Below are 20,385 nucleotides of genomic sequence, written 5' to 3' on the forward strand. Positions count from 1 at the left end.
GCCGATCAGTGTTTCTACTATCGATGCGTAGCCCCTGTTATGCCACCCAGTGATCTCACATTACTTCATCCAGCTATACTAATCGTCAACAACAGGTGTGTTCGGAGAACCGGAATAGCGAGCTCAAAGTTGGCGCGATGATTTGATCTTGGATGTAGTAAGCGAGGTACGAAGAACAGACCCCTGGTTGCAAGCAAAACTCTTCTCCCTCACCTTTCACTTTCTTTCCACTAATGCTTCCCCTGTCATCACCTTCACTCGTTATATTTTCTCTACTACTGTTTCTCTCTCTCTCTGTCAATCATGTTTCAAATCTGTCATCTTCATCCCTTCATTTTTCTGCTCTCTTGCCCTCGTTGCCCTTTCCTCTCTCATTATCAGCTTCTCACTCTTTGCCTGTCTCTTGACATCAGTTTCTCTTTCTCTGCGTTTGTCTGTCTGGGTGTTGGTTCTTTGTGACCCTTCCTGTTGCACTGACATCATCCAGGAGGCCAGGAAGCCGCTCGTTGGCTAACCACCCCACGCTGCTAGTTTGCATTGAATTTTAGTTTTGTTTCTTTTCTGGTTCAGAGTTTAATGCGTGGCAGTGTCGATGTAATGTTAGTGTGACATTATCATTAATTTTTCCTCAGGCTATTGTAACATTTGAGAGTAAATGTTTAACCTAGACCAGAGCACAATAAAGATTCTGAAGTCATGTCAACAAATGGTTTCATCTAAGCTAGTGCCGGATATTACAGGTCACCAGAAAATTCCACCATTAAATCAACCTTAGATCAAATAAAAGTCTGCTGTTCAAACAACAGTGGCTCTCTGTTGCACTAACCACAGAAACTATTATGTCTGCAGGCTCCGAATTCTACATTTCCTGTTTATAATTCAGCAGTAAAATGTCACGTTTCAGCATGTCTGGGACTATGGGATGTAATTGGGACAAGGAACTAGGACACTAAATTGATACTGATATATTCATTCAGTAGCTGTGCATAACAGCCATATGCTAGGCTCTGTAGCTGCTACTGGATTTAAACAGACACATCTGGCAAGGGAAGGCAGTATATTTACAGCAACACATAAAAGCAAATCAAGTACAAATACATAAAAAATTAGAAATGAAATCAGGTTGTATTCTAAATGCCAACTTTACTCATCTGTTTATCGGTGTCTTTTGGTTTTTGTTTCGTTTTTTTTTTTACATTTCCCAGTAGCCTGAGATTATTTTCCATCATGTCCTCTATTAAAACACATTATTTGTAATGGGTTGCCAGAAATAAATACCTGGGCTACTTTCCATTAAAACAAATGTAACAAGTAAGCATATTTCAGAGTTAGGACTGTTTCTTTTGATCCTTGTATAAAAAAGCCTCATTGAAACATTCAGACACCCTCTGATGGATAAGTGTACAAAGCACTTAGTGTCATACCCAAAGGATGAATGTTGTACAAAGCAGGTTTCAGCAGCTGATTTTTATCAGCTGTACAGTGCTGAATGATATTGTGCTCGTCATTTATTGCAGTTTTTCTTGCCAGCTCCTCTCAGATCTTTGGGTTCTAGGTGGTGTGTGTGTGTGTGTGTGTGTGTGTGTGTGTGTGTGTGTGTGTGTGTGTGTGTGCGCGCGCACAGAAGATGATTCAGTACAAATCTATAGCCTTCTGCTGTGTTTGCTTAGTGCATTGATTTACAAACCACCGTTTACACAGCGCTGGTGCAGCAAACTGTCAGCTGACAGATATGTTTTTCATTTAGCTCAGACCATTAGACGAGAGGTGGTTAACTCGTGAAGCCAGTCCCACATTTATAACCTCAAAATTAAAGGTTGTATCCGGCAGCGTGTTTAAGTTGTACCCGTCATCCTGATGATTATATGATATTGAATATAGTTTTATCAAAAGAACATCACAAGTTCTCTAACAGCTTAAACAATTTGTTTTTCCTGACAGCATTTATTTTTCAGCTGCATTTGGGATTAAATCATTTGAATCAGTTTAAATGCTGCTTTTCTTTGAGGCTTATGTTTTCCTTCCTCTGTATTTAGATCTTCCCATGGAGTACAATCCCTCAGATCATCCCCGCGCCAGCACCATTTTCCTCAGCAAGTCACAAACTGATGGTGAGTTGTGCTCTCTTCTTTTGTCACATTTTAATAATCTCAGATCTCTCTGAAATTTCTTCACTGACTTTTAAATGAGGGAAAAGAGTATTTGGAGTGTCATGATTGTTATTAATCTACAATGAAGAAGAGCTAAATTTAATAAATGTGTTTTCGTAATCAGTGACGCACCATTAGGTGTACACCTGATCTACTTGGATGAAGCCAGGATAGCATAATGCAGGGTTACATTTGTGGGTAAAGGATAATGTCTTCCGGTTTGTTTGAAAATGAGGAAGCAGCTTGTGGACATGCTTGGAGTTTCTGTGCAAAGTCAGTGAGCTGTGCAGTGGTAGGTGCAAAGCCACTGCAGGTGGATCATGGACAACCAAGCAAAGAGGTGACTGTAGCATATGCCCACTTTTTGAGATAGCAAGCTGTTTTTATTGAAGGTGGAACTTCAGATATCAGCACAAGTACCACTGACCAGCAAGCTTTTATCCAACATAAAAGCTCTAGATGGAGCCCTGTCCCGTCTGCTTTCATGTCAGATTTTTGAAGACGCACTGGGGTGTTTTGATCTTCCTTAGCAGGCACAAAGATTGATCTTGTAGCAGTCGGGTGCCTCTAGAATGACAGGAATGTCTTATTATCAACTGAAATGTGAAGCTTTTTAGATTATTTCCCAGTTTAGACATAATCTCTTTGCTTTGATGATAAGCTTTTGATTCAGCTGAGCAGTCTGTCGCCTGAAGGCTGTTATATAGATCCGGTGTTAGGTGCTGATAGTGTTGTATTAGCATCGTCAGGCTCTTATGTGAAAGTCTGCTGGCCTTTGTTCTCATACTGTTATTAAATATCAATACACAGCATTGTGGTCCTAACATATGTGAGAGCTGCTGTGTTCATCACTCCCAGCAGCTATAAATGAATTACTGACGCACTTAATAATAATGCCTGTTGTGAGTATCTGTGTCATAAACATGGAGACAACTTGGACATTTGTTTTTCAGTTGCTGTGCCCAACAAAAGAGGTAAGCATGTATACGTCTGTGCTTGGTAGGCAGGTAACACTATGCTTACTGTGTGTTCGGGCTGGACCCTTTAAGGGAACAGTCCCTCTGTGTGGTCTCAAACTGCATCGTATCCTCGTACTCTGTTAGCAGGTGACTTGTCTCTGCTGCTTAGCTGCTGATATCGTCTGTGTGCGTGCGTGCGTGCGTGCGTTTCTTCCATTGCACATGTCCGTCCATGAGATGTAGGAACAGGACTGCACAGCCTTGGCCAAAGAAATTGCAATTTAGTTACTAAAATGACACACCTCTAATTACTGGATATTTCAATTTTCATATGTAAATGGTTGATAAAGTTAGAAATCAGCCTCGAGTATAAAGCTGTGATTTGTGTCACATGTTTCATGACTATTCAGAAATCACTGTGGTTAAGTTTGTGGTTTTTTTGTTACTGTTTTTTTTGACTAAGCTGTGCAGCTGTTTGATGGTGTCAAAGACTGCTGTTCTTTGCTAAATACACACACACACACACACACACACACACACACACACACACACACACACACACACACACACACACACACACACACACATTTGCTCAGTGGAAAAAGCTCAGCGTGCTTTGCAGTGTGAGTGTGTGCACCTTTGTGCCAGAGAGGTAAGACACAGACAGTATGGGATGAGACGTACAAGGTGTCTCTGTGTGCTCTGCGCTCTCCATCTGCTCCAGTTTGCTTTGCTAGCAGCCCTTTTCCCTTTGCGTGCTCTGTTACAACAGTGAGCACATATACTGATGCACACAGACACGCACGCAGCGCTGCTGCACTGTTGCGTGTGCCGTAACTGCGATAAAGCTCTGCTTTATAGAACCAACAAATCATCACATCCGTTAAACAGAAGTAAGGTAGCAAAATACCAGATTTGTATGAACAGAAAGAAAAAGAAAAGAGATGAGCTCAGATGATTGGCTGCACTTGAATAAACCAGTCACTATGCCTGATTTAATTTGGACTCATGTACGTCCAATCACAGGAAGTTAATTCTGTTCATGTGGACGTAGTGTGGGAGAAACGTTTCATCACTCATCCAAGTGAATTCTTCAGTGTCTGAAGATTTCCTTACCTGGATGACTGAGCATGAATTAAGACATGTATGTCTAAATGATGAACGGATTAATTGATAAGGTCACACTCATTCCCACATATTAACACACATTTGCCAGTGCAATCGCAGGGGAGAAAATACTCACAGGCTTTGAAATTTCTCAGTTTTTTAATGTAAAAACTGTTTTTTGCTGAAGCTGCTTTGCTTTGCTATATGTGGTTTATAATAATTATACACAGGGGGAAAGTCTATATTAATAGGGCAGCTCTGAAGCCTGGTTATATGCTGCTCCCTGTCTGTGAGGGTTGTGTACTACACTCACACAAAGATTCTTGAAGCGCTCTCTCGTCTTTTTTTTCAGTTCGAGAAAAACGGAAGAGCCTTTACATCAACCACGTAAGTAACTGAATCATTAGCCACTGTGTGTAATACGTTTGCTGTTATGATTGCTGTGCAGTTAGTAATTTTAATGTCTTGTATTTTTTGCAAGTTAACACACATTTCGGAGAACAAGGTAAAGTCCTCCGAATGACCCTCAAAGTAACCCAAACCCGTTTCCATTGTTCCTCCCGTTTTTTTTTTTTTTTTTATCCCACACTCCAGACTCCAATTATAGTCTTAGTGTTTAAAAAGCTTTAGATGTAGTACAAATGTAGAAGAAGCGTGGTGTTATGGTGCAGGTCATCTTTGTCCACACTCCCTGAGACCTGAAAGACAGGACTAGCTAAATGTGCAAATGTGCTTTTTTGTTTGAACAAAATTTGCATTAATCAGTTCCTGCAGGGCCAAATGAGAAAACATCGTCTTGTTTAAGTCATAAACCTGTTTAGTGTGCACCAGTTAAAAATAATTTTGAATGAAATGAATGGACGATGAATAGAAAGGTCATTACTCAAGGTGATGAACTTGCTATTCATCAAGTTTTTGATGTTTCTCTAAAGATGCACTCCACCATAAATACCATTCCTGCATGCAACAAAGTGAGACGCTGACAGACCCACAGATTAGCTTGTGGGCTCACAGGTGCCCTACTTTCCATCCTCATACCAGGCCTTTGGCGCGTCCAAGTATGACAGAAATAGAGATTGACGTGTGTGTCTCTGTTTTTTGGTACGGACGTGTTTGAACTCCAGCATTATCCAGGCCCAGTGAGACGGAAATACAGCTCCTGTTCCACCATATTCCTCGATGACAGCACTGTCAGTCAACCCAACCTGAAATACACCATCAAATGGTAACCCCCATCTGAGCGATTCACAGCTTTATCTAATATTGAAAGATTTTTCCCTTATTGTCCTCTTACACTCATTTTTATTTACCTTTTTGTGCTTGCAGCGTAGCCCTTGCAATATATTATCATATAAAGAACAGGTAAGATTAACCTTTTATTTCTTTTGCATCAAAATTCCACAAAATACAAAAGCCCTGCAACATCCTGCTTCATTCTGACCCAGAAAGATTAGATTAAATTCTTTACTCTTTAGATACTTTGATATCCAGCTAAGCTTGACATCCTTTTGCAAAGGGATGTGTTCTTACTAAAGGCTGTGGAGACACTAAATAACGCTTGCATGGAGACATTTTTAAATAAACCACAAAGCAGAGAAGAACAGGCTGTTTTATGTAGCAGCTTAAGTGACTCACATTTCTGCTCGCAAAGATGCAGCCTGGAACACATTTTTGTGTTGTTAATAGAATTTGTTGGATTGACATGACTTGACAGATCTCATATTTTTAAAAAAACACGGAAGCTTTAGGATAAAATGCGTTTCTATAAACTGAAAGTGGTAAGAATCCCATATAGGGCAGCTGGTTGAAGTGCAGATTCATTCATATAAATGACTTATCAATGAAATGATGCATCTATTTTTGATTTCTTTTCCTCTTTTTAATTCCAGAGACATCGACGGAAGAATGTTGTTAGATATTTTCGATGAGAAGCTTCACCCACTCTCAGTAAGGCTGCAGCCGAAGATGAATTTCCAGTACACACAAACTGTCAGGATTCATCAGGAAGACTAATTGCATGAGCTGATAAACAGCGCATAAGCACACATGGATCACACAGTGGCGAGATGTGTAATCTCAGGAGCCATCTGGATCATTCAGACGTGTTTTAAAATGAATATTTGCTCAACAATTTCAGTCTCAGATTTTACATAACCCCTTTGTTTTACGCCCCATGTCCAACACCACTAAACCTCTGCATTCAGAAATAAGCTGATGTATCGAGCAGCAGTTTGTGATTCCACTTTGGGAAACGATCTGATTTCATTTCATTCTTATCTTTTCTGGTGTTTGTCGCAGAAGTCCGAGGTTCCTGCTGATTATGACAAACACGACCCTGAGCAGAAGCAGATCTACCGCTTCGTCAGGACGCTGTTCAGTGCCGCGCAGCTCACTGCCGAGTGTGCCATCGTCACTTTGGTGAGTAAACAGTTCAGCCGTGAAACGCAGTCCCTGCACACTTTTAGCCCTTTTCTATTCGCACTTACTCAGATCGGCTGGACGCACGACTCGCTTCGACTCGTTTTCCATTACAAGCACCTAATGTGGGTTGGGTCATTACAGCAACGCGACAGAACGTCCCGTGACATCATTTGGATGTGACACAAACGCCACAATAAAGGAGGACGTCGGGGCGATGTTACACCTGCTGCTCGGTCAGACTCGGGGACCGTGGTGTTGTTTTTGTGCAGTCATTTCCCTTGTTGCCAGGTTTCAAGAATGGCGGTTTTGATTTTGTAAAGGAGACTGAGTAGCCAGTTGGTGGCATGCATGTCACATTTTTGGATCGCTTGGAACTGTGGCCGAGTAGGTAATAAAAGAGCACCTGGTATCAGGTACTACGGGAAAACACTAAAAGTTGCATTGAGCTGTGCCGAGCCAACCTGAGCAGGTACTAATGGAAAAGGGCTTTTTGACTCCATTTACATGTTTGCTTGGAGGGACGATCACATTAAGAGCTTTTCCAATCCAGCTGGCCCTGAGTGGAAGTGGATTATAAAAGCCTTCCCACCACTGAGTACAGCCACACTCTGTGAATGTGATTATTTCTGCATTGATGCAGTTATAAACAAAATGAAATGCAAACTTTTTGTTTTCTTTAAAGAAAAAAACAACAGCAAGGAAGGAAAAAAATATACTTTCAAGTGATTAGAAGTTCCTGTTTGTATTGGAGGAAGACAAGGGTGTCCAGAGCTCGCGGTTACAACCTAATTAAGAGACCCTTCAGCAACTCGAAGCATGACTCCACACAGAGTTAACATCATCAAGGAGCGCGAGAGCGTGGGAGACAGATAGGAATTAGGAGAATTAGGACTGTGAGTCCTAGTAATTCAGTGCTGACACTAGGAGGGAGTATTGCTTCTGCTTGTCTTGTTTTCTGCTGTCCTTAGATTGTTGGCTCTCTTTATTTTTTACTCTTCTTCTTTGTGTGATATGAAACAGCCTGTTTGTCCTTCTGGAGAATGTTGCACAAACGAAGCCACGAGACAGAGCTGAAAGTTCAGTAACAGATTTGTGGCGGTTTAATCCGTTTAGTCTCCACTCAGAATTACTTCAGTATGAGGTCTGCCTGCGCCTGTAGCAAGTGTATAATTAGAATATAATTGGTGCTTTGGCATACAGTGGGCTCTCTCCCCGTGACTTATGACATCCTGTGTGCTCACCTGTGCTTTTCGTTTCTTCTCTGTCCTCACATATCATATCACATCATCTCTTTTTCTCTCTCTGTACTAAAGCCTTAAGCAGTTCAATAGTTTATCCTTATGTTTGATTTGATGGCACAGTTAGTGCCATCTCCCTGCTCCGCTCATCTGCCCAGAAACATTTCTTTCTACACTTTGTCACTCTGGCTAACACGTGGGTCTCTAGAGGCCAGCAAAGTGCATTGTTAATGTGGCTAGCCCAGGGGCCTGGTATTAGGTTTCTCTGCTTCCTGACAGATGGACAAATGTGTTAACTGTGTGGGTGTTTCTGCTTTTCCAGAGAGTAACTGGAAAGCAGTCACTGTGACGTGCTGCGTCTACGTCTTTGTCCATGTTCAGGTGGACGAGAGCGATAGTTGCATACAGAGCCTGGCACACGGCGTGCCTCCTGCAGCTCTCCAGTGTAAACTCTGCCATGCTGTCAGTAATTGAATGGGGCTGTTGGCTGGTGGTTATTGGTGTAGCTTAGCTGACACAGCTAAATTTAGACAGGGGAGTTGAGATGAAAGCTGGGCGTCTTGCTTTCCCCAAGTTATTACATCACAGGTGAGGAGAGAGAGGATGGAAAAGAAAGAGACCCAGAGAGTGAGCATGTCATCCTCTGGGAAGACGAATCAGATTTCCTGTTGAGGGACAGAAAAACCAGACAAACTTATTGTAGTAGATGAAGTTACTGTGTTTTATTATCAGACAAGCCTCCTGAAATTGAAGCAGCTATGCCAGGATGTAGTCTTCTTTCATTTCTCGATGTTTGTCACCTGCTGCCAGTTTTGGGCCACAGCAGAAACAGGCTGGTATTGTCTTCAGGAAGGACGCCCCACTGAGCACGACTTGTCTAATTAACCACCTGAGCTGTGACAAACTGGGCTGCAAAGTGGCATAAAAGAACTTATTAATTTCCATTTCACAACCTGCCATCCTTGTTAGTCTGAAAACTGAAATATTTATTACGATGTACCTCAGGGTATACATCCTGAAAATGGTATGGCTATTAAAATGCAAAGAAAGTAAGTAAGAAGTGACAAATCTAAGCTTGTGTACTTTTAAATCTTTCACTTTACATCATTTTTAAAAGGGAGCTGAATGTGGGCTTTGTGCACTAACTGTTCGAGCTTTCACAGTTCAGTCCATGAATCTAACAGAAGACCTTCTCTCTTGTACTGTAACAAAATGATGATGAGTGGATCAGAAGATTTAACATCTGCACAAATGCTTTGGCTTGTGAGGATCAGGTGTCTGTGTGTTCTGTGCGCTTTCTGCCGTGTAGACTGTGGGAATTATTTCGAAGGAGAGAGAAGGAGACGGTGCAGGGGTTCGATTGGCATGAATATTTCACGAGGGAGCTCCGGGGAAGCTGGATTTCATCAGCCTCTGACATCATGGAGGTGGAGTAGGCAGGAGACTGCAAAACTGTAAAGCAGCAAACTAACCCTTCAGATAAACAGAGGCAGGGAGAACAGAGGGTAATTAAACACAGGAAACCCCGAGGACACAAAGGCTCGATATGATTATTAACGTGGTGTTTACTTGCTTATGTTTTGTACCTTATGTTAGCGTTACACCGTGGGTGAAGGAAAACACAGAGCGATAGCAGTTTAGCAATCTGACTCTTTTGACCCTGCGTGTAGGATGTTTTAGTCGTGTGAAACTGACTTGATGCTGTTAATGCTAGTCGATGCCAGCTGTTAAACAAAAGGCAAAATTGAGAGTTTTTCAGTTTTGTTTTTGTGCTAAAATAACTGTTTTATTTCAAGATGCTTACTTGTGACAAATCCCTTTGTCTAAGGTGTATTTGGAGAGGCTCCTGACCTACGCAGAGATCGACATTTGCCCGGCCAATTGGAAGCGGATCGTGTTGGGAGCCATCCTCCTGGCTTCCAAAGTCTGGGACGACCAGGCGGTTTGGAACGTCGACTACTGCCAAATTCTCAAGGATATCACTGTGGAGGACATGTGAGTCAGTTTATTGACATCAGCAGCGTAGAGCTATATCCCTATAGACTCAGGTCAGTTGCAGAAGACGTCTGCTGTTATTTCTGCACTAAAACAGCTGAGTTGGCGATAGAAGCTAAAGCCTGGCATTTTATTTTCATTACATGGTTGTTTAAGAACATAGAAACAGTTTATTGTTTAACCATTTGCATGGAATAAATCAGCTAAAACACTTGATTTGTTACTAAGAGAAATAAAACATTATTAACTGATGGCAGCAGCTGAAATCAAAGCTATTTAGTCCTTTTTGTTTTCCCCGGACGCTGTTCTTCTCTGTGATCTTATGACTGGGAAATGTCTGGACTATTTCCATGACAACAGCTTCTCTCAAAGAGAAACCAGTGTCCTTGTGTGGGAGGTGCAGAATCACATGACTGACTATACCATATGATGATTTCAATAACATTAGCATTTCAGAACATACTGTAGCATATTCCTCCGAATGTTCAGTGTGAAACATTTCCAGCAGGAGTCTGTACGTCAGGCGCATGTTTAGGTTTAGGTCACATCTTTGGAGCACAATGGCCCTGAAACGAGGACTACCAGTTATTTTTATCACCGATAATGCTGCAGATTGTTTTACTGATTAATCAATGCAGCAATCAGCAGAAAAAATCATCCAGAATTTGTCAAGAATTTACTAAAGTAGCAGCTAAAAATTTATTATCGCAGCACTCCCCCCCCCATCTTTCTTCCTCAGAGCCACAATTCTCAAAGGTTGGTGCCATCAGCTGTTTGCTGGCTCCTAAAATGCCACACAGCCATGACCCTGGCAGAGTGTCAGCCATGTAAATAAATGCTTCCTCTTTGACTCATGGTTGCTGAGTGGGGTGATGGCAGATACAGCAGCACTTGTCTTTCTGTCCTGAGAATAGTCGGGCTTTGTGTGGTCAGCCTGTTTTCAAGAGCTGCTAAGAGTCTTTGACGGGAGAGTCTCTGACCATTTCGTCTAATGCCTTTGATCTGAGCAGGGATAGCTCAGTAGGTAGAGTGGTCGCCCCATGATTGGAAGGTCAGGGGTTGGAATCCACTTAACGGCTACCCTGAGGTGTACCCCTGAGCAAGATACCGTCCCCACACACTGCTCCCCAGGCGCTAGATTGGTGGCTGCCCACTGCTTCACTGAGTGAATGGGTTAAATGCAGAGAAGAATTTCTTGTGACGATGAAGTATACATTATTATTATTATTATTTTATTTTGTTCTTGAGCTTAGAGTGTCTGAGGGACTTCAGATTACATTAGTTCCTCTTGTCTCTTTCCCCATAAAATGGTAATACAGGGAGTGCAGAATTATTAGGCAAATGAGTATTTTGTCCACATCATCCTCTTCATGCATGTTGTCTTACTCCAAGCTGTATAGGCTCGAAAGCCTACTACCAATTAAGCATATTAGGTGACGTGCATCTCTGTAATGAGAAGGGGTGTGGTCTAATGACATCAACACCCTATATCAGGTGTGCATAATTATTAGGCAACGTCCTTTCCTTTGGCAAAATGGGTCAAAAGAAGGACTTGACAGGCTCAGAAAAGTCAAAAATAGTGAGATATCTTGCAGAGGGATGCAGCAGTCTCAAAATTGCAAAGCTTCTGAAGCGTGATCATCGAACAATCAAGCATTTCATTCAAAATAGTCAACAGGGTCGCAAGAAGCGTGTGGAAAAACCAAGGCCCAAAATAACTGCCCATGAACTGAGAAAAGTCAAGCGTGCAGCTGCCAACATGCCACTTGCCACCAGTTTGGCCATATTTCAGAGCTGCAACATCACTGGAGTGCCCAAAAGCACAAGGTGTGCAATACTCAGAGACATGGCCAAGGTAAGAAAGGCTGAAAGACGACCACCACTGAACAAGACACACAAGCTGAAACGTCAAGACTGGGCCAAGAAATATCTCAAGACTGGTTTTTCTAAGGTTTTATGGACCGATGAAATGAGAGTGAGTCTTGATGGGCCAGATGGATGGGCCCGTGGCTGGATTGGTAAAGGGCAGAGAGCTCCAGTCCGACTCAGACGCCAGCAAGGTGGAGGTGGAGTACTGGTTTGGGCTGGTATCATCAAAGATGAGCTTGTGGGGCCTTTTCGGGTTGAGGATGGAGTCAAGCTCAACTCCCAGTCCTACTGCCAGTTTCTGGAAGACACCTTCTTCAAGCAGTGGTACAGGAAGAAGTCTGCATCCTTCAAGAAAAACATGATTTTCATGCAGGACAATGCTCCATCACACGCGTCCAAGTACTCCACAGCGTGGCTGGCAAGAAAGGGTATAAAAGAAGAAAAACTAATGACATGGCCTCCTTGTTCACCTGATCTGAACCCCATTGAGAACCTGTGGTTCATCATCAAATGTGAGATTTACAAGGAGGGAAAACAGTACACCTCTCTGAACAGTGTCTGGGAGGCTGTGGTTGCTGCTGCACGCAATGTTGATGGTGAACAGATCAAAACACTGACAGAATCCATGGATGGCAGGCTTTTGAGTGTCCTTGCAAAGAAAGGTGGCTATATTGGTCGCTGATTTGTTTTTGTTTTGTTTTTGAATGTCAGAAATGTATATTTGTGAATGTGGAGATGTTATATTGGTTTCACTGGTAAAAATAAATAATTGAAATGGGTATATATTTGTTTTTTGTTAAGTTGCCTAATAATTATGCACAGTAATAGTCACCTGCACACACAGATATCCCCCTAAAATAGCTAAAACTAAAAACAAACTAAAAACTACTTCCAAAAACATTCAGCTTTGATATTAATGAGTTTTTTGGGTTCATTGAGAACATGGTTGTTGTTCAATAATAAAATTATTCCTCAAAAATACAACTTGCCTAATAATTCTGCACTCCCTGTAATGGTATCACGTCATTAAGCCTTAAAAACATTATGGTTTGTTAGTTTCTAACTAGTTGACAGTGAGAGATTCACAGTTTTCTGGGTTTGCAGGACAAAAATGTCAGCTTCATTTTAATGCTTAATCTTAGATTGTGGTGCATTTGGAGCAAAACGGGGAAGATGCCTCTGAAGCATGAGGTCAGAAAACTCAGTCTTATTTACCACGTCAACCTCAAATCCACTTGTGTGGATTATTCTGAGGAGGGACTCGGTGCTGTAGACGCCACCTCTCACCCCTCCTGCTTTCACACTTTTCTGCATCAGTGGATGTCTATTCTTGTCCTTGAGCTCAGATTCACAGGGCAATGAGCGTAATCCACCTGTTCAGGATTCTCTCCAGTGAGTGCAGCACAGTATGCACATCTGCTGTGCTCCCATATGGCAATTTACCGGACTGTGGCTCTTGATTTGACCAGAGATTTCCTCAGAAGGTCAATTTGAGTCCGTTCAAAGCCATGTTCTGGAACCTAGCCTGCTAAATTTCACGTTCCACCCACTGACTGAACAGTAGAAACGTCTTGGGAGAACACTGAGGAGCAGAGCAACACAAAAAGAAACAGATGAAAACAGGCTGAATGAGGAAAGATGAGGAAAAAGCAGCACTATTAGGCAGAGTTTGGCTACAGCAGAGCCTAAATTTAGCCCGTCTGTTGCTGCGTGGCTGTGAAAATATGTGTGTAAGCAACAAAGGGTAGGAAGAAGAGATGGCTAGTGGTTACAGTGCAGAAGGATTTGGTCACAACTGAAGAGTAACAGATGAAAGCGTCTGTCATCACGCTGCACCGAGGATCACAGAGCTGCTGAGCACAGGCACTGCATGACAATAGCACTTTCATGTGGGATTAATTCTTTCTTACACATAACGCTCAGTGTTCCTTGCTTAGATAGCATTCCCTTTTATCATAAAGAAGAGGCTTATGTTTGGTGGCGTAGGCTCAGTGCAGCCTACGCCACTCTGTGAGATGTTGGCTTTACCAATCAAACTAACCTTTATTTAAATAGCATAAGACTAATTAACTAACTCACACGTTTTCTCTTTCTTTTTTATGGAAAAAGGAATGAGCTGGAGCGTCAGTTCCTGGAATTGCTGCAGTTCAACATCAACGTGCCGTCCAGCGTCTACGCCAAGTATTACTTTGACCTGCGCTCGCTTGCTGAGGCCAATAACCTCAGCTTCCCCCTGGAGCCTCTCAGCAGGGACAAGGCGCAAAAACTAGAGGTGAGAAGCGCGCTGAAGTACTAGAGATAGGTTTATGTTTTTGGAGCTCAGGTAAAACAAGAAAAAAAAGAGGAAAAATATCAATTTATTTCAGCCTGGAATAGAAAAACCAAGGTAATTTGGGTAGTTGGTATTTTGACGAGCTTCTGATCATTACAAAAACATAAATGTTGATCTCCTGCCGGGTGAAGGACAGGATGCAGGGACGTGCTGCTGTGCAGGTAGCTTCGCTCTCTTCCTTCCTGTCCTGCAGCCTTACTGCTGTTAGTGTTTCATTCATTGATGCCATTGCTTGATCTGTTGGAGCAAAACAAACTTTTTACAGCAGGTATACCAGTGTTAATAACGGCTGCATTCCATTTAGTTTTAGAGTTTTAAACATCAAGCTGGCTGAAGGTGAGACGTCTCCATGTGACGAGTGGAATTGGTTGATTAATTTATTTGGAGATGAGACCATTCCTCAACATTAATCTAGTTATTTAATGTCCAAAAATAACCCCCAAAAGAAAAAGCAGTTTACTTAAAAGACTGCTAAAAGTGAACCCACGTGTCTTTGTGATTTTGAAAAAATTCCCATTCCCACCTGAGTTGAGCAGGACAATAAGAGAGAAACTCTGGTGTGATCGAGAGGTCATTATTGTCACTTTCTCACCTGAACTGCACAAAGCACAGTTTAAATGAAATGTTTCTAAGCGCGTTTGGTGTGTGAGCCCATCTCAGACTTGTGGTGTCGTAACCACTACTTACACATAACACACTATGTGTTTGGTACACACACACAGGCAAAGATGTTCTGTAGTCACTCCAACTAAAACATAGGAAGGCACCCCCGGCTCCATCTCACTTGCTCTTTTGTTTGACTTGCAGGCCATCTCACGGCTGTGTGATGACAAGTACAAAGACTTGAGGAAACTAGCCAAGAAGCGCTCGGTGAGCGCAGACAACCTAACAGTGGTGCGGTGGTGTCCGGCCATCATTTCCTAACACTGGCTGTCTGCAGAGGAAAGCATCATAGACCTGTACTGTATTTCTGCCTAGTATGCAGGCAGACCAGGTGGGCAGCAGTCGTGTGGATCAGTGTCAGTCTGGAATCTCCTCACACATACACACGCCCCTTCAACAATCTGGCACTATTACAAATGTTATTGCATCCAGACTGGTTGTTGTACATAAAAGAAGTCCTGTTTCCTGCCTGCACCGAACCAAACGGAGCTAAGCTGAACCAAACTGAACGCTGTTGGAATGAAGACCACCTAACTTCAGAAGATAAGCAGCCAGGTGGAAATACAGAAGTGGAGAGACTTGTGTGAAGTCCAGAAATGAAAATAGGAACACGCTTAAAAAGCAGAATACAGGACGTAACAGCGGCAGCGGCGCTTCATAATTCCCTCCAATGCTCAAGTGCTTGTACAGCTGCTGGAGGGGACGCCGTGTACATTCCTTTGATTTTAATCTTCTGGTTCAGTCAGTACGTTAGCTGAAGCATGAGATGATCGTTTGACAGCTTATAGACACATTTCAGACTTTACTTCAATTTCTCAGTTAGTTTGTTTTGTTGGGTGTTTTTGTTCTTTTCCATTCCCACACAGCAGCTCCCTCTGTTCGCAGAGACAAGCGCATACAAAAGAAAGACATTTCACAGTTAGCTTAGCAGTACAGTTGATACGTGGACTACATATCCTCAGCCCTCCTTGACAAACAGAATCCGCTGAGCATTGTCTCAGATGGGGACCATTTGACTGAAGTTTTCATCAGGATAACTGACATTCAACGAGACAAGTCCGTTTTTAGCTCAAGGGCACTTATTCACCTTGTAGGCATCCAGTTGCAGAATAGTATCTCTGACAGTACGGCCACCCAGCAACCATTCAGATAAAGCAATATTCATGCATCGCTTTGTTGTTGTGATTAAATATAACAAAGCACGCACACATGGGAGGAGATTTACTGGAAGACAGAAACGAGACATACTGTAGAGCTTCTGTTGTACTTTATTCACTGCCATTGCCCTGACCTGTGGTGCCTGTAATAAGCTAGTTAAACACTTCTCCCCTCTCTGCTGGAGAAAAAAAAAGAACAAATAAGTCTGAAGTATTTTTTTTTCCTCTAGCGTTTTGTACGGTTCTTCCAACTTACAAAGTAACAGCACAAGCGAAAACATTGACATTAAAATGCCAACTAAAAGCATGAACCTTCAGGGTCGTCACAGACTGAAACGAATGAAAAAGCTTCGAGCGATGATTGAAACACTGCTTACAAAATGATAGATTGTATACATTTTGCTAAATTGTCTTTGTACAGTGTAAATACAGCACCGTCGTGTGCAAAACTCTGTAAACTGAGGTCATAATGTTAAAAAAAATACAAAAAGAATAAGGTTAGAATATTTATATGGGTCAGTTTATACTGTAAATGGGGAGGGGCAAATATGTCTAAATATGTGTTTCTATGACAAATCAAGCAAAGAAGAGAGTCAAGTTTTACGATTTAAATAGGAAACACCACTTAAGATTTTTTGGTCTCTTGTCAACAATTTCACAATGCTGAAAATGCCATTTTTTTTAATGTGACATAATGTGTGTGGTATGGAGATAACGCATGACAATTCAATTTCATTTTATTATTATTATTATGATTTTTTTGTGTTTGTAAGTCTTCTCTGTGAAACGTTACCCTACTCATGTGTTTTTGATAAAATAAGGATGTTTGTTTCCTCTGATGCTGTAAAATTGGCAAGATGTTGTAAAAGGTCATCAGGTGAGTCAAAAATATCACTCAGTATGTCGTTAAATAATAATGTCTGAACTGAGAATTCATATTTGGCAGACTTATTCTGTTAACACGCATCACTAACCCTCCTGTTGTCTTTGGCTCAAATTTAATTTGTATCAATTTCCACATGAATTTGTTTTTTTTAAATTGGACTTAAAGATTTAAAAAAGTTAAACCCACAAAAAAAGATTTATTCAGACTGTATTTAAAAGATGGACTTTGTGCCTTAAACCTGCATTTTATCTCATAGCCAGCAGGGGGCATTTCGTCTCGTAGCAAAAAGGAGTCCAGTTGCACAGAAGTGTATGGGGAAAAGGAAGTTGGTGTCAGTCCAAATACTCAGCTCCAAGTTGTAACACTTTTCATGTCTACACCAACTAATTGGCGATTCTGTGAGGAAAATTCCCTCTTGACGACTTTTCCACTTCTCACTCGTAGCTGGCGAGTTAAAAAGTTTATTTTGGGTCCTGATTGGGCACGCTGTCCATCTAACGAATAAATGGAAGCACGTTTTTCTTTTACGACTGATTGGTGGTGTTAAGCACTGGCGTTCAAAATGTCTTTTTTATACAATATTATTCGCTTACATCAACAGTCATCTGATAACCTTTTGCAGCATTTTGCCAGCCTCACAGAAACATTAGTAAAACTGTCATAAACAGTATTTTCATAAACGGCTCCCTTCCTGATTCCTCCTCCTCCTCCTTTTTTTTCCCCTTGAGTTTTTTCCTTTAAAAACAGAAAAAAGGCCAGTCTACAGATTTGAGTTCAGTTGCTGTTCTGGGTGTATGAGGATAGGATAAAAATGAACTTCATGTGACCGGCTGTTTGCCTTACAATCAACCAGACTCTAAATCTAAATCGGTGAATAGACACAATCTTGATGTAATCTAAAAAAAATCTAAGGACTTACTTTTATTTCTTTTTAATGAAATAAAAAGATCAGGGGGAAAACGCGTTCTGATTTCAAATGTGACATCGGTTTGTTCTTGTGCATTTCATCGGTAGCCTCCAGGAGTGTGATTTATGTTACTTTGCTTTTCTAAGCTACCAGAAAGTCAGTCTGGCCTGCAGGCGTGCAGAGCGGCAGAACTGTACCAAAGTCATGGAGGAAAAAATGAAGGAAGCTCTGATGTGGTGTCTGATCTTAGAGAAGTGCTTTTTTTGTGTGTGCATGTGGCGCTTTGAATGATTGGTAAATAAAAAGTGCAAAATGCATCTTTGGGGGAAGTTACGATGCTGGAGTAGCTGTTGTGAGATATTGAAAGATTGTATATCCTATTTATTGTATGTGTGTGTACATACCGCCCAGTGTGGTTTTCTCTGCACGCAGAAAGAAGCCGCGTGGCTGACAGTGGTGAATCCTGATGTGGAGAACGTACCCCCTCCCTCTGATAGCAAAGACCGGTTTTGTGTGTTTGTGTGCGTGTGCATGTGTGTGTGTGTGTGTGTGTCATAGCCTTGTGCACTGAGCTCTACCTCTGCATAGAGTTTTACTTTTTTCTCTAATGTTTTTTCTTCCTCTCCAATATGACATTTTTCAAATTTGACAAATACAGCTTTGATCATGATGGCAGTAAACTGCTGCAGCTGTGACACTTTTGTTCTTCTTGTTGATGGATAATTTCAACAACTTGTACTGTATTCTGTTGTAAATGTCAGTGTATTATTTCCTCTTCATTGAGTCACTCATTTGTTCCTGTTCTGAGTTGCCAAACTTTTCTCTGTATGTTTTCAACTATGATTTAAAAACAAAAAAAACAAACCTGCTCCCATTTTAGGAAAAAAACTTTGCAAGAATTAAAATTTCCAACCTTGCAGTTCATGGTGTGTTTTTTCTTTGTCTCGCTTCATCATAATCGATTTAATAATCAGTGAAAGAAACACACTCCAAGATCTTAGACCTCCTTCTCTTTCACCTTGTTAACTCAAGTGTTTTTCACAATAAGACAATATTTTGATATGTACTATACTGTACAAGTGATGTGTGTTGCGCTCACACAGTGTACCATTTAAATGGCTTACAGCAAGTGCTAATACAAAGATTACATTCTGCCATTCAGTCACTGAGGGACACATTCAGTCCTTCATACTGGCCTCGATTTGTTTTTATTTTATTATTTTATTAGTCCTTTATTTATCCAGGTAAAAATCTCATTGAGATTAAAAATCTCATTTCCAAGAGAGACCTGGCATCATGGCAACAAAAGTCAAAAGATTTGTGTTTTAATTGCTGCTGTGGTAACTATCCAGGTCATTTCAATGAAGAAGTGCTGTTAGCTTTTATTAAAAGCACTGTTCGAACCGCTGTTGTGAACACCATCAAGCTGAAGTAATAAGTGAATAGGAACAACATCACTTTACAAGTTGAGAAAGTTCTATAAAAAACAGGAGTCTGTGAAAAACTCAAGTACACAAGCAGAAGTTTTGGCAGTTTGCTGGTCTGAAACATCTACACAATGCCTCAACCTTCCCATGAGAGGCGTTCCAACAAAATCACCCCAAGGCCAGACCATGTGATGCACAGAGAAACATGTTGAACTCTAGTGCACTTGTACAACTAGAGAAAGAAAAAGTACATTTTGTATGGAAGGAGAAAACGTCTCCCTGAAAAGACCGTGGCAACACAGGTTTGAGTTGCAAAGTTACATCTGAACAAACCTAGAACTGGAGATGTTTTTCTCCTAATAGAGAGCTCAACTTTTGGTGAAAACTAAGCATAGCATATCAAGACAAATGCCTAATAACGGTCAAACACCGTGGTGATGTGATGATTTTGGACCTGGGTACTTCATTGAGTCGACCACAAACTCCTCTGTGTACCAAAGTATTCTAGAGTCAAATGTGAGCCATTTATCTGACAGGTAAAGCTTGGCCCAAATTGGCTCCTGGAACAGGACAACGATCCCATGCACAGCACTAAATCGAGACAGAATAGCTGAAAAAGAAAAGATTCAAAGTCGTCAGCCTGACTGAAACAGGAATCACACACAAGAGAGCGGGGGATAAATTAATGCCGGAAAACGTTGATGAACTGAAGCAACTGTAAAATTTGGTACAACAGGATAGATTAGTCCTGTTACAGTGTTACCAATAGTTTTAATGTTCCCCAAGCCAGTTAGATCTTGCTAATAATTAGAGAAATCTCTGTACGTCCATCTGTTTGCCTTTTCCTCTGCTATCTCGACTCCTGTTCATCTGATCCACCTCAAACCTAGCAGGGGTGTTTCTGGAGCTTGCAGTGTTCTTCCTGGTGTCTCTGCTGCCTTTTTGCAAACTGCTCAAACATTTCAGATCATTTGGATTAAAGTTTGGTCAAATACTTTGAATGAAGAGTCAGAAAAGCTAAACTTTGTCCGGAATGGAGATGTAAAATTTGCTCTGATCTGCAATGAGGAGTGACATCATTAGACAATATCATTAAAGGTGCTGAAAGAATTCTCAGTAGGGTTCATCGCTACTTAACCCTTGTGTGGTGTTCGTATTTTTGTTACTCAGCCAGTGTTCATGGGTCTGGTGGACCCGCTAGAGTTTTGGCTTTCCAAATTAACACTATCAAACAATTTTATGTTAAATTACTCAACAGATGTTTACTTCATCCC

At 41.4% G+C, this 20,385-nt stretch overlaps 1 protein-coding gene across 2 annotated transcripts in view; it reads left to right on the forward strand.

The window, feature by feature from the left end:
• ccny (cyclin Y) overlaps positions 1-16,503 on the forward strand; it is a 43,942-nt gene extending 27,439 nt beyond the window's left edge. The window contains exons 2-11 of one of the 2 annotated variants that reach the window (XM_085362621.1): positions 2,037-2,111; positions 3,104-3,124; positions 4,569-4,603; positions 5,341-5,441; positions 5,543-5,578; positions 6,106-6,163; positions 6,515-6,634; positions 9,704-9,870; positions 13,849-14,011; positions 14,879-16,503. In XM_085362621.1, the coding sequence (XP_085218747.1) occupies positions 2,037-2,111; positions 3,104-3,124; positions 4,569-4,603; positions 5,341-5,441; positions 5,543-5,578; positions 6,106-6,163; positions 6,515-6,634; positions 9,704-9,870; positions 13,849-14,011; positions 14,879-14,995 (893 nt within the window). In that variant the 3' untranslated portion in view covers positions 14,996-16,503. The remainder of the gene's footprint in view (positions 1-2,036; positions 2,112-3,103; positions 3,125-4,568; positions 4,604-5,340; positions 5,442-5,542; positions 5,579-6,105; positions 6,164-6,514; positions 6,635-9,703; positions 9,871-13,848; positions 14,012-14,878) is intronic. The other variant, XM_085362622.1, reaches the window with a different exon arrangement.
• Positions 16,504-20,385: the final 3,882 nt, after the last annotated feature.

The sequence above is a fragment of the Diplotaxodon limnothrissa genome, linkage group LG9, assembly GCF_057381915.1.
Source record: "Diplotaxodon limnothrissa isolate DT_005_m linkage group LG9, D_limnothrissa_male_GT1.1, whole genome shotgun sequence".
Lineage (NCBI taxonomy): Eukaryota > Metazoa > Chordata > Actinopteri > Cichliformes > Cichlidae > Diplotaxodon > Diplotaxodon limnothrissa.